Source organism: Talpa europaea (genome assembly GCF_964194135.1).
Source record: "Talpa europaea genome assembly, chromosome: X".
NCBI classification, from domain to species: Eukaryota; Metazoa; Chordata; class Mammalia; order Eulipotyphla; family Talpidae; genus Talpa; species Talpa europaea.
The window spans coordinates 7,330,005-7,344,376 of NC_140081.1; the positions used below are offsets into that span (position 1 = coordinate 7,330,005).

At 45.5% G+C, this 14,372-nt stretch overlaps 2 protein-coding genes across 2 annotated transcripts in view; one reads left to right on the top strand and one right to left on the bottom strand.

Moving 5' to 3' along the window:
- CTPS2 (CTP synthase 2) overlaps positions 1-14,372 on the bottom strand; it is a gene marked incomplete at its 3' end in the record, with an annotated part of 73,972 nt that overhangs the window by 25,323 nt on the left and 34,277 nt on the right. The window lies entirely within an intron of this gene.
- On the top strand, positions 6,527-9,874 carry S100G (S100 calcium binding protein G; the record flags this gene model as incomplete). Its single annotated transcript, XM_084258041.1, has 2 exons — positions 6,527-6,661; positions 9,770-9,874. 2 exons carry the CDS (start codon positions 6,527-6,529, stop codon positions 9,872-9,874), a joined length of 240 nt encoding a protein of 79 aa, XP_084114167.1.

Here is a 14,372-nt window from a genome sequence, read left to right on the forward strand (position 1 = left end):
GCGATCCTCCAGGCTCTAAAGATGACAGCAGACTGTGTCTTGGATTACAAGCTCCCTGATTCAGCAACAAAATTAAGGACGACTTTGTTCCCAGCAGTCCTTCCACAAAAAAGCCTGAGACAAGAGATCATCACACTTTCCGAAGATATCTTGGATCACTACTGAGTGATTAAGGAAAAGAACCTCAAAAATGCTTTCTTTCTGAACCCAGCATTTCCAATATACCTGAGATTTTTTTTTGCATCTCAGGGAGGGAATGTCCCCTCCGTTACAAAAGGGTCGCCTCTGCCCACTCTGACTCTGCCTAAATACTGGCTGACAGGCCCCACGAGAGACCTGTGATTTCTTGGAACTGAGCCATCTAGCATAAGAAAAATAAAAAAGGATCAATAAGTAACGAATATTGGTGGTGATAAAGTTCTAAGAGATGTAAAAGCACCACTAATTAACCTTTACCGAAGTTTCTACAGACCATGATAAAAGTGTAATGGATTCAAGACGTCATGAGTCCTGGTGCCTCAAACAATAAAGTCTAGGGAAGCGCTGTCCTCTTATCAAAGATGAAATTCCTCAATGGCAGTGTGTGAGGGAGAAGCCTTCCCACCTACGTGGCAGAGTCCGGGTAAGGCTGGCTTCCCCCGTGTCCTTGCCTTTGAACGTTTCATCCAGGGACCTTACCTCCCAGCAGACGTGTTCACAGACAAATCTCTCAGATTTCGTAGTATATTCCTGAAGTATTCTCCACAAGGATGTCCCCAGCACATTCCTTTCCTCCTGCTCAACAGGTTTTTCTGTTCCTTTTTTTTTTTTTTTAAAGATTTATTTATTTATTTATACAAGCACTGGGTACAGTCAGAAGCACGGGAAGGTGAGAGAATTCACCAGAGCCAGACTGGGGAACAGAACAGGCAGACTGACGAAACACACTGCTGAGGGGAGCAGCGGGCACGGCAGGAGAGGTCTGCATGCCATGTGGGACCCTCGCCGGTGGCCGGGGATCGAACTAGCACTGCAGAGACTGCGGGCAGCTTCGCAGCCCAGTGCTCAACCGCTGCGCCACCAGGGGAGGCCCTTTTTTGTTGTTGTTGTTCTTTTTTTTTAAGCCTGTTTCTGATTTTGATTCTCTTCAAGCCATATTCAAGTCGAGCATCAAGTATGAACCCATCTGGTATCCATATTATAGCACCTCACACTGCCTCACCCGGCACCACTGCGGAGCACACACAGCTCCGCCTGGGCCTCAGCTTCCAGCACATTCAGGATCTCCAACTATTTTATTTTATTTTATTTTTTTAATTCCCTAATAAACTAGTATTTTTAGTTTATTTTTGTTTTGCATTTTCCTATGATTTATTTATTTTATTTATACAAGCACTGGGTACAGTCAGAAGCGCAGGAGGGTGAGAGAATTCACCAGAGCCAGAGAGGGGAGCAGAGCAGGCAGAAGGACCGAAGTACACTGCTGAGGGGAGCAGCGGGCGGCAGGAGAGGTCTGCACGCCATGTGGGACCCTCGCCCGGTGGCTGGGGATCGAACCAGCTCTGCAGAGGCTGCTGGCAGCTTCGCAACCCAGTGCTCAACCACTGAGCCACCGGGGAGGCCCTCTCCAACTATTTTAGCTCGTGGTGCAGCCCTGACTCAGACAAGTCCACGCCAAAGGCTCCTCTGTGCCCCCTCCCCAGCCCAAGCCACACCTGTCACCTCTGTGATACTTTCTTAAGATGCCGTCTCCCTCCATTCCACATGGCTTGTGCTTCAGGGACCCCCTCCACCTCTCCTTACTGTCCCCTAATTAATACCACTGCTAGGATCCCCTCTTAAATAAATAACGCATGTGTTGTTCATGCATTTTCAGTTAGTCCTCATGCTTGGCTGAATAGTGGCACCTCAAAGACGCCCCAGTCCTACTCCCCAGAACCTGTGAGTGTTACCTTCTATAGCAAAAGGGATCTTACAGATGTGATCGAGCCGAGGCTCTGGAGCTGGGAAGGCTCCCTCAGGTTATCCAAGTGACCCAACGTAACCACAGGGTCTTTATGATAAGAGGGAGGCGGGAGGGCCGGAGGAGGAGCAGGAAATGTGCTGCTGCGAGAGACAGAGAAACAGGGAGAGGCAGAGAGAGATCAGAAGGGGCTACGTTGCTGACTTTGAAGATTAAGGAAGGGGTCAAGAGCAAGCGGTCTCTAGAAGCTCTAGACGCTCCCCTTAGAGCTTCCAGAAGGAATGCGGCCAACTCATTTTATACTTCCGAGCTCCAGGACTGTAAGAAAGTAAATGCTTGTTGCTTCATGTCACTAAGTTTGTGGAAATTTGTTGGTGCAGCAGCAGCCGTGGCTGGCATTTCCCACAGGCCTGCTCTTCCGCTCGTGCGATACCCCAGCACAGGGACCACCCCTTCAGTCTCCACCAGAGCTCAGCACAGAGTCTGGGTCTCACCAACTGCTCTGTAATTAAGTCTCCCTAGATTGTTCTCAAAAACTACCAGAGATAAGGGACTAGGGTGGTCCTAAGAGATGCAGGGGGGTGTCTGAGAGGCCATGGATAGTGCCCAGCTGCAAGGGGTGCCCTTCAGCAGACTGTGGGGGAGGGCCGCACCCAAGGGTGCCTCTCACTTGACGCAAGGCCATTACTTCCTTTCCTGATCCCCAACCTGGGTGTCTCAGAGCAGCATGGGGCTGGAATTGACCAAGACGAAAGCCTCCAGTGATCCTCTAAATCTGCTTTCTATTTTAACTTGATTTCTCCTCCAGGAAACGAAGGCCTGTTCCTTCCATCAGGAAACCTTGACGTGTGAAGTAGTGCCTTCAGGTGTGAACATAAGAAGTAGGTATAAGTGCTACCTCTGGGTCTTAGGCTAACATTGACCGGCTTGCTTCATGGACACGCTGTCCTGTGGAGGGGTAGGTGGCTTGGTGGGTAAGGTGCATGCTGGGCCTGGCCGGAATCCCAGCTCGACCCCTCCCCAGAGCCATGACCTCGAGCAGGTCCTTGAACATCTCTAGAGAAAGTGACCAAAGTCTCCACTTCTCAGGAGTCCTGTGGCGGGGGAGGGAGAGGGGGGTTCCCCAGGTAAAGTGTTGGGGGATGAAGGCAGCACACAGCCCATGGAGAAGATCAGCCCCCAATAAGCAAGGGCTATAGTTAGGGGGCCTCTGGGAACACAACCACCCAGCACCTGCAGGCAGGCCCCAGCTTTCGGTAATCAGGGTCCCTCCTAAATCTCAGGAACGAAGATAACACAAACCTGTGCCCATTTTGCTTGCCAGGGCCTGGGGACTGACTGTACTCTCTTCCTGAATGCACTTAACAGGTGCTTCCTGCTGTCTACTTCGAGGAGAATGCAGAGCTCAGGAGACCCGTGGTACCCAGAGCTGTTAAAGATACCCGTGGCTTTCTGAGGAAAGACATAAGTCTGTCCAAAGATCGAGCAATTGAATGGCAAGGATAGAAATAACCTTTGCCTCTCCATTTTTCCATTACCAATCTTGTGCTTGTCATTTTCCCCCCTTCTCTAGTTTCAAAATGCACTCTTTTGAACACACCCTGTATTTATTGCCAATCTCCATACATGTTTAGTTAATGTTTCATGAGAATATCTATTGATGGAGTTCATGTTTCTCGCTGAGGTTTTAGCCTCACGCTTGAGTCCACAGGTAAAGAGAACGTAAGAGAGGGGAGATGTGATGGCAGAGAAGAGCAAGTGCAATTTGAAGACGACCCATGGCTCGTTTTTCAAGGTCTGTTAGCATTCACTACCAGCACAAGTTCTGACAGCAAACAGCTCTGGTCTCACTGAACCAGGTCCTCCTCTGAAATGAGAGATTTGTAGCCTACAGGACTGTTAACCAAATGTTTTTCTTAGAGTTATTTATATCTATACATATACACATCATAACAGAATATATGCCACGTGTCCTGTCAGATACCTAATAAAATCATATAGTTTATGCACTATGTAGTTATTAAGTAATTATAGTTATTAAAATCACTTATTCCATATACACACAAGAAATATAACAAGTACCATGTTGATTTCAGCTCACAAGTGGTCGCTGAAGAGAACAGATAGTGGAAGATGTTATTTCACCCACCGGGGAGATATGAGTATGGACGGTCAGACTGGCTCTGTGGGTGTGTGGTTGGGTAGCAGACAGATGCCCAGGGGTTTCGGGAGCAAGCGTCTGGATGCCTATAATGGCTTCTCAGGTGTTCAAGGGGGAGAGTTGTCTGTCCATAGATGGACAAATGTGGAAATGTGAGTGATTTGAGAATCTGGATGAAAGGAAAGTTGATGCTTACTGACTATTCTTGCAACTTTCCCAAAGATTTGAAATTTTTAAAGAAGGCATAAGAGGAAAAAGGAATTTCTTGTGACAGTTGCTCAACAAAAATCACTTTTTTCCCCAAAACCCAGAAATTATCTCGAGCCTTGATTAAAATGCACAGGATATTTTTGTGTCAAGTATAAGCCAATGCCTACCTTTACTCTAAGTGAATTAATACATATTTCAGTACTAATGCATTTCACATCAAAGAATCTGTAATAAAAGCTCAAATAATATTTGTAGGACAGTAAAGGTGCATGGAGTGATAAAGGTTCAGGGTTGGTGGGAAGCTTTGAGGGAACCCCATAAGATTTCACATTTGTGCACCAAAATAAGTAAGACCCTAGAATTTTAGAACTGAAAAGTATTAGGAAAAAATAGTCCAATATGTCACTCTTCAATTTGGACATGATATGATTAAGTGTGAGAGAAAACTGCACAAGAGTGAAAGTGTACAAGGATTTAAAAGCTGGCGAGTGCTTTTAACATGGATCTGGAACCCCTGCTTGTGAGTCAAAATCAGCAGCAGATCAATGGTCTCTGGAAACGTCCTAGTTCTTTCATAGAACTCTTTGCAGGAGAAATAAACATTATCTCCAATTTTAAATCCTGGCAGTTGCGAAAAGGTTGAAGCATTTCCAGTGGACTAAAAGTAAGTCAAGTGCGTTCACAAGTTTTTAGAATGAAAAATATATTTGGTAAAAAAAAGATAATAAGAAATAGAAAGCAAGACATAAGAACAACAAATAACGAAAAAGGTGAGAGAAGACTATGTTCTTGGTGATCTCGCTTTGCCAAGTAGAACCACAAATTATTGTGTTGCTTTCCCCCACTGTTTCTCAGTGATATTCATATTCATATTCAAGAATGAATATTCTGTTCTTTCATTCATTTATTCAAATATGCGTGGACCTAAGATGCACAAAACTGCAGAGGGACTTGAGCGGTCATACTGTCATTTTTAAAACTTTTTTCTGGATGTGAAGAAAATTATTTCTCAAGCCTAAATATGCAACTAAATTGAAAAGTAAAATATACTGATGTTTCTTGAAATGTGGACAAATATCATAATTCCATGTTGGAGGGGAAATATAATCTAAGGGGGAAAAAAATCCCAAGCTGACTCTTGGGACTCTGACCCATTAAGCAACTGAGAAGATTGGCCTTTATTGGCTCTTGCCCTTAATTAGGAGGTGAGTGCCATCTTCCACGTGGGTTTCAAAAATCATTAATAATTACCCTTAAATGACAAACAAAAGGAAAATTTTATAATCAGGGTGGTGTGTCTGTAAAGGCTATAAAAGTCTCACATCCTGTTCAGCTCTTCATTGCTACTGCGTTCTGCTAGCTGCCTCTCGTTGGGCAACCAGGTAAGTGCAGTTTTGGTACTACCTAGAGCACTGTCTGCTTGCACTGATATTCTGCTTCTTTTACAATGGTGTGAAAGATAAAGGTCTGGAGAGAAGGTGGTTTTGTGTCATCAAGAGATATCACCAGTATCTCAGAGGCTAGAACCTGTGGCCAGGCGTTCTCCAAGACCACGGCCACAGAATGCAGAGCGGGTACATAAAAAAGTGGTTCTGGGGCCTCCCCAGTGGCGCAGCGGTTGAGTGCTGGGTTGCGAAGCTGCCCGCAGCCTCTGAGGCACCGGTTCGATCCCCGGCTGCTCCCCGGCCACCGGAGGAGGGTCCCACATGGCGCGCAGACCTCTCCTGCCGCCCGCTGCTCCCCTCAGCAGTGTACTTCGTCAGTCTACCTGCTCTGCTCCCCACTCTGGCTCTGGTGAATTCTCTCACCCTCCCGCGCTTCTGACTGTACCCAGTGCTTGTATAAATAAATAAAATAAATAAATAAATAAATAAAAATAAATCTTTAAAAAAAAAAAAAAAAGTGGTTCTGGGGACTATACCCGAACACATGTACTGGAAGAACAGACATTTAACAGTGTCTAAGATGATCTGTAGAACACCTTGGCAGTTACTGGTACAGCTCCTAGGGTTCCCTTCCATGTCTTCCCCTGCCCCCCTTTTTCTTCTCTCTCTCTCTCTCTCTCTCTCTCTCTCTCTCTTCTTCATTTACCTCCTCTCATATGGAGGAGCCAGCCCAATGGCACTTAAATCCTGCCGGTAATCTTCAGCAGGAAACTCCCCTTCAGCTTTTTGGTAAGTTCATGTCTCCCCCCACACCTACAGGACACCAAAATGAGTGTTAAAAAGTCTGCCGAAGAACTGAAGAACATTTTTGCAAAATACGCTGCCAAAGAAGGTGACCCTGACCAGCTGTCGAAGGAGGAGCTGAGGCTGTTGATTCAGGCTGAATTCCCCAGCTTGCTGAAAGTGAGTGGCCAACTGCAGAGCCCCGGAAGCGGACCTCTGCTGGTGGGAGGGGGTTGAGGGGACAGGAAAGGACACCGGGGAGAGGCTAAGGTCTGCGACACGAATCCTCACAGCACCCAAGGTGCGGGGGGTCCCTAGAAGGGGGCACTCGGACATGTACTCTTTCCCCCTTGACGGCTGGCCACGTCGCAGAGGGCAAGCGCCTAGAAAGCAGGCTTCTACCCCTCCCCACCAGCCTCAGCAGGACTGTCCACAGAGGAAACACAGGCCACACTTTTACCACGCCAGGTCTACAATAAACATACTCAAGGCTGCAGCACGCCTGTGCCAGGCTTTAGGAAAACCAAGAGGTCTGTAAAACGATATTAGCTCTCCTTGGACACACCTCGCTGTTCCTGGTAGGATGCCTCAACAAGGCCAACCCTTAGCTGGCAGTCTGTTAGGAAAACCCCGTTTAAAGTTGACAAATTGCCCTCGGTGGACACTGTTTATATTTCAAAAGCATTTGTATTTATTTGTGTTAAGCATCTAAATCTGTGTTAATGAGGCAACCAGGCATTTCTAAACAACTTATGGGAAAGGATTAAATTTCCTCAGCCATAAAGTTTCCTGTCAAAACCATCCCAGAGTTGTCAACATCAAAATGCACCTGGAGGCAAGCAGGAGCAGGGAAAGGCCTTGCTCTTGGCTCGATTTCCTTTGCAACTAAAGCAATCTTTAGCTGGGAAGCGACGCCCTAACTGTCATGTCAATGTGGCCACTATTTAGCAGAAACTCCAGAAAAAAGAATTTGCTTCCCAGTTTTTAACCAGAAACGTCCCTTCTGCCAATATATGTGAAGGTTTCTGGTTTTAGTTGTGAAGGTTTCCATTTTTAGTCCATAAAAGAAAAGCAGCTGAATTCAATGACCTTATAATCTGATCTCTATTCATGTTCTTATAGTTAAAACATAAAATAACTTTGAAAAAGTTAAAGGAGCTAGCAAGAAAAGATACAATTAATTAAAAATTAAAAAAAAATTATTATCCTACTTGTCAGAACTTAATCTGAGAAAGGCTGACTTCTCAAATACGCACATTTTCCAAAAGGAAGAAAAAGCATCATAATTAGTATGAATAATCCTAAAAGGGAGAAATATAACAATAAAAGAAAAATAATCAAGTGACGGGAAAGCTTAGGCCATTGACGCAGCTGTTTTGAAAGGTAAGACTGGTGATTTGTTCTGTCTCTATTTTATGTTCTTCCTACAAAAAGCATGAATGACTTTTACAATTTGGATAAAGGTGGGAGACTAAAGGAAAGTTCGAGAACTCTGCTCACTAAGTCATATATCTGATTATATTTCCATTGGGCTCACTAACGTTTCCCAAGCTATACCCCATTTACTTCTCACTCATCTGCTTTCGATTCTAGCAAATGCTCCAGGAGAACAGTGTTAGGTGTTTACAAAACAGATGCTGAGAAACTAACAGTTTGGTCTGGGGATTAACGGCAATGGGCCAAGTTCCTCTGTAGGAATCTCAGGCGGCAAAGCATTCCCTGCTGTAGCGATCTATTACACACAACATGAACACACACTACAAACCGCACACTTACCTACACTTAGGTAGTTAAGATGATAGAGTTTCTGTGAGGTGTTACCACAGTTTTATTTTTTTAATTTGAGGATAACTTATAAATGGGCTTCACTGTTCTAAGTAGGATCTATCGACAAGACCAACACTTAGTGGGCAGTCTTAAGAAAATCAGTCTACGGTGCTTGCGTGGTCTATTTCTCTGTGTGTGTGTATATATGCATTTGTATGTACTTAAATATCTATATTTATAAAATATATATGCTAACTTATAAACTCAACTGTTACTTCAGATACGCCCATACCTGAAAGTCAGCGTTGTAATGGCTTTAAGATTTGAATTTTATGGTAAAGACAAAACTTAAGTCGGCTTCAGACATGTCCAACCTGTCAGTAGTGAAAAGGGAATCGAGCTGGACATGAGGGCCTCATGCAATGTCTCAAGTTGGGGTCCCCGAGCAGGGTCAGTCCAGGACCAGCAGCGTCGGCAATGTCTGGGGATCTGTTGGAAAAACAGATTCTCGGGCCCCACCCCAGGCCTGTTGAATCAGAACCCCTGGGAGCGGACCTGTCAATCTGTTTAGCCCACCAGCCAAAGTCATCGTGCGTGGCATAGAGATGGGCCGAGCCCCGGGTATGGGAACAACTGGGATGCTTGCTGGTGACAGGGCTGGGCGCGCGAGTCCTTGTGAGAACCCTAAGCCCTCAACTTACCAGCCGTGGGCCCTGGACCTAGTTAGCGGCTGTCTCGAAGCCTGTTTCCCCACCTGTAACGTGGAGCTTCTCCACAGGGTGGCTGGAGGGGCTGCACAGGCTACGGTAAGCCCTAGGCACCGACCAGCTCCCTGGGAACCCTTGGGGCAGGGTCCTCAACTATTTGTGGATCCACGCTCCCCCACACCCCCAGCAGTCTAATGAAGTACTCGTCCTTCCTGTCAAAGGAATATTTTTAGAAAATTACCTAAGGGCCTCCCCGGTGGTGCAAGGGGTTGAGACACAACCTATGAAGCTATCTACAGCCTCTGCAGCATGAGTTCGATCCCCGGCCAGGGAGCAACCCACATGGTGCAGCAGACCTCTCCTGACTCACCCGCTGCTCCCCTCAGCAGTGGATTTCAGTCGATCTGCCTGTTCTGTTCCCCACTTTGTCTCTGGTGAATCCTCTCACCCCCCATGCCTCTGGCCTGTACCCCAGTTCTTGTATGCATAAATAAATCCTTAAAAAAGAAAAAGAAAAAGAAAAATGCCTAAGACTACCTAGGAAATCAGTTAGATTAGAATACACGTTAACAATATTAAAATAACAAATGTTGGCGGGAGTAAACAATAGCCCATTCTGTGATATGAAGCAGTAACACCACAGCGAAAGTTAGTTTTTCATCCTCTAACTCCCAGCAACACGTGACGAAAACTCAGCAGACTTCTTGGACAGACCCAGTGCCCCAAATTTCAGAGAATCGAATTCCAAAGAATGTGGAATAGTAATGTTCATTTTCTCTCCTCTCACCATCCCATCTTCTTTGTCCAAAACCAGGGTCCGAGCACCATAGATGAGCTCTTCCAGGAACTGGACAAGAATGGCGATGGAGAAGTTAGTTTCGAAGAATTCCAGGTGTTAGTAAAGAAGATATCCCAGTGAAGGAAAGAAAGCAGACACCAAAAGAAGACCGTCTGGGAATGTGGTTTTATCCAATGTGAAATTGCCAACGTCTGTTTCATTCTTTGCCATGAGAGTGATCTGGCCACCCAACTGTTGCTAATAAAGAAATTCTTGGACATACCTCTCACTGTGTCAAGTACTCACCCCCAGAGCGCAATAAAATGCAAAGTATCTTTGGTCTGATTCACCTCATGGTATAGATTTAAGAAAAAGAGAACCAGAGTAGCTCTACAGTCTTCACCAGGACTTGGGAAAGATTGCTCACGTACCAAACCCACTCCCTCACGCCGTTCTTCCACCAGAATAAACCTGCTCCTTGCTCGCCCTGCCCAAATCAGAGCTCAATGCATTTCCAAATTCGACGCGTAGTTCACTCTAGCCAACAGCTAGTGAGAAACAGGCTTCCAAAAACAGACCCATGTCTTTGGAGTCATCTCCCAACATTCACTGGGCTCCCTCTTGGGAGGGAAGGACCACTGGACCGGGAGACAGTTCCACGCCATCACCAGCAGGGGGCCTCAGTTCTGGTCTGTAACGTCTAGAATAAAAGGGACAGGAAGACTCAGGGCAACCCCAGCTCTGGCATCCAGTACTGCTGGGACTCGCTATCTGCGAGTGGCCACTCACGCACCACTTGAGTCCAGCTGGGTGGCGGGGGCGAGTTTGGGAGGAAGGGAGCTTTCCTCTACCCCTTACTACAAGAGTTAAAATATTCAAGTCCAAGTCAGTCCAAGCTGGTCCAAAGAGCCCCGCACAGACGTGCCGTGGAAACCAGCTCTTCATCTGCTCTAAATTTACCCTCTCCACAACTCTCTCCTCAACAAGTGCAAGGACCACATGCCCGTGGACAGTGTCTCTCAACCATTTTGCTCACTGTCGCCCTCCTAATGAGCCTTGGTAAGCATTTGTTAACTAATCGTCCCCGATGAAGTTTTAATTCCGCGCATTATTGTGCGTATCTGTTTGTGTACTATATGCACAGCCCTGCTTTTGACATGGAGGAAGATTTCTTTTTTTTTTTTTTTTGCTTCACCACTGCCCTCCCTTCACAAAAAAATCCAATGTGAATGCCTTTGGGAGTGATCCTGCATACCATTGAACAATGTTTTTCAATCTTTTTTATTTTCAACTCATGCTCTAGAGCACAAATTGCTATGCTTTACTTTCTGTGGTTGAGATCAGAAAGATAAGGAATTATTTCCACTTTCAAAATGGAGGAAACGACAATATTGAATGCTTTTCACATTACACAAGCTCTCGCAAAGATTCTGCTGCAATCTCATCCTCAACCTGAGAACCACTGTATGGAAAATACTGCCTTTGACTCAATTCTCTAACCCAATCTAAAGTATTCGCTGAGGGTGTCGGTCAAGGAGGCTACCATCATTTCCAGAGAGCTTGAACTGTGTGCTTATGCACTTGAAGAAGCTCCAAGGTGGGCAGTGAAGCCCCCTTCCACACTCCTACCTCCTTCACCCACTGAGCGACGGGTCCCTGGTAGGAAGAAGGGCCACACTAAATCTGAGGAATTCGATGTGAAAGGGCTCAAAGCAAGTGTTTTGAACTGAAGGCAATTAAGACCCAGCATATTCAAGGACAAACTTTTATCTCTCCCTTCATTGCCTAAAAGAATTTAGATGGGGGCCTCCCCTGGTGGCGCAGCGGTTGAGCGCTGAGTTGCGAAGCTGCCCACAGCCTCTACAGCACTGGTTCGATCCCCGGCTGCTCCCCGGCCACCGGAGGAGGGTCCCACATGGCGCGCAGACCTCTCCTGCCACCCGCTGCTCCCCTCAGCAGTGTACTTCGGTCCTTCTGCCTGCTCTGCTCCCCGCTCTGGCTCTGGGGAATTCTCTCACCCTCCCGCACTTCTGACTGTACCCAGTGCTTGTATAAATAAATAAATAAATCTTTAAAAAAAAAAAAAAAAGAATTTAGATAGGGAGCCTGGCCCGGGAATAAAAAAAAAAAAAAAAAAAGAGCCATCAATAACATCCTATCTCCATGCCCCATCTTCTGTATGGCAGGCAAACATGTAATTACCGAACATGTGCTCTTTATATCCTCCTGTGAATTACCTCCTTCCCTTGAAGCCCCAGGCCCCTAGCCCATTCCCTGGCTCAGATGGCATAAAACTTGCTTTTGCCTATATATCTCTGGACCTCTCATGTCTATGTGAGATCGCTAGATGTACATACCTAATTACATTTGTTTTTCTCCTGTTAATCTGTCTTATGTCAATTTCACATTTAGACAGCCAAAAAAATCTTGAAGGGTAGAAAAAGGTTATTCCTCCCCTACAGACCACAGACAGGGAAGTCCTAGTTGATGTAAGAAGGGCCAAGACAGCACAAAATGAGTAGGCAGTAGACAGTGCCTGGGGAGGTAGGGGAAAAACATATATTTAAATTTGTTTCAACGTGCACTAGAAAAACCTCAGAAGGACACACTAGAAACTAATCTCAGTGATTACATATTTGCGGAGGGCTGGGCAGATGGGGGCAGAGGTGGGAGAGCCACTCTTCACTCTCTATCTTGTCATATATTTTGATTTTTCGGCTCTGTGGATGTGTGTCCCCTCAAGTGACACTGTATGAACTTTAAATTAAAAAAAAAAATTTTTTTTTAAATACCACATTGTTGCTTTTCATGATAAGCCACTTTGCAACCTCTTATTTGGGGAAGTCAGAAAATATAACTATGTAAATTTTGAGAAATTCATTGGAAGCTATTTCAAGCATTCAGAAATTTAACCAGAAGAAAAGAAAATGGGGCCTCCCTGGTGGCGCAGCGGTTGAGCGCTGGGTTGCGAAGCTGCCCGCAGCCTCTGCAGCGCCGGTTCGATCCCCGGCTGCTCCCCGGCCACTGGAGGAGGGTCCCACATGGCGCGCAGACCTCTCCTGCCGCCCGCTGCTCCCCTCAGCAGTGTACTTCGGTCCTTCTGCTCCCTGCTCTGGCTCTGGTGAATTCTCTCACCCTCCTGCGCTGCTGACTGTACCCAGTGCATGTATAAATAAATAAATAAATCTTAAAAAAAAAAAAAGAAAACGATTTCTAACCCTTCCACAAAAACCAGAGATTTTTATACACAGTAAGGGAATGTTTAAATACAATCGGTATCACTCTAATTCAACATAAGCACATCCTCATAGCATCAAAAGCCTTATACATTCTTAATGACTAATTATTTTCCACTGTAGGGATACCCCATAATAGTCTTAATTTTTCCCACTGTGGGGCATTTAGATTATTGTCATTTCTAATTCTCCTAAATAATGTCCTATCTGTTCACCTGTTCACATCTCTGTCAATATATCAGATTTCCTTAGGAGAATTTCTAAGAAGCAAATGCCTGAATCAGAGGATTTGAATATCTTTATGCTTTGTGAAACAAACCACCTAATTGATTTTCCAAAAGCGTATGTAGATTCTTATTTCTACAAACAGGCAGAATACCAGCTTCACTCCCTCAACAGCATTAGTTGGTCTCATTTCAAATTTATTAGCCACTATGGTGCACACCTTTTATTGGTTTCTGGTTTTGATAGGAGTCCCCTACTACTCCCCTCACTGAGTTTACTATTGGATCTCAGTTTGTAAAATATATCCTTTCTCTTGTTTAAGAGGTACCCATCTCTTCCTAGTTTGTTTTGAAATTGCAAGCACCAGGGTTTAGATACTGAAGACTGCCTCCTGAGCACCTCTGGCAATCTGGCGTTGTCTCTTGTCTGATCAATACACTGCATTCATTGATTTCATGCCCAGAACAAACACCCTATCCACTCGTGATCAATTGTTCTTTAATGCTGTTAAATTAGGCACTCTAATATTTTATTTAAGATGTTCACATCCTTATTAGTAAGTTAATTAGTCTACAGCTTGGAGTTTTATTTTTTTGTTGTGTGTATTTTTCAAGCTCTACCATCTAATCGAGGTGACACTAGCTTTGCCGCGTAGCCTCTGCCCTGAATCACCACCAACCCGTTGCTGAGTAAATATCAATGATCTCTTTCAACTCCGACATATATAAAGCACTTACTATGGGCGGGGCATTACACAAAACGTCATAAAAGACACACGTTTCCAGCCCTCTGAGACTTAAAATCAGTAAATGTGGGATCAGGCCAGGGACAAGCTTCACCGAAGAAGCAGTGTTTCAACTGGGATTTGTAGAAAGAGCCTTGAGAGGCGCCTGGACATTCAAAAACAGAGCGGACCTGACATCCGAGTGCAAGGCAGTTCAGGGAACACACGCGCTATGTTTAGAGTGCAAAGCCAGGTATGAGGAACAAAAAGGCACACTGGCGTCTGAGCCTCAGTCCTTAGTCACCATGCTAACCAAGGTCACAGAGGGAGCAGCGAGGCAGAGGAGCCACCGCTATGTTTCAGGATGATGTGGGCACCAACCAAGAGTCTGCAATGTGTGTGTGTGTGGTGGGGGGAGAGTTGTCACAGAGTGGCCTGGTTTCCAACACTGTTC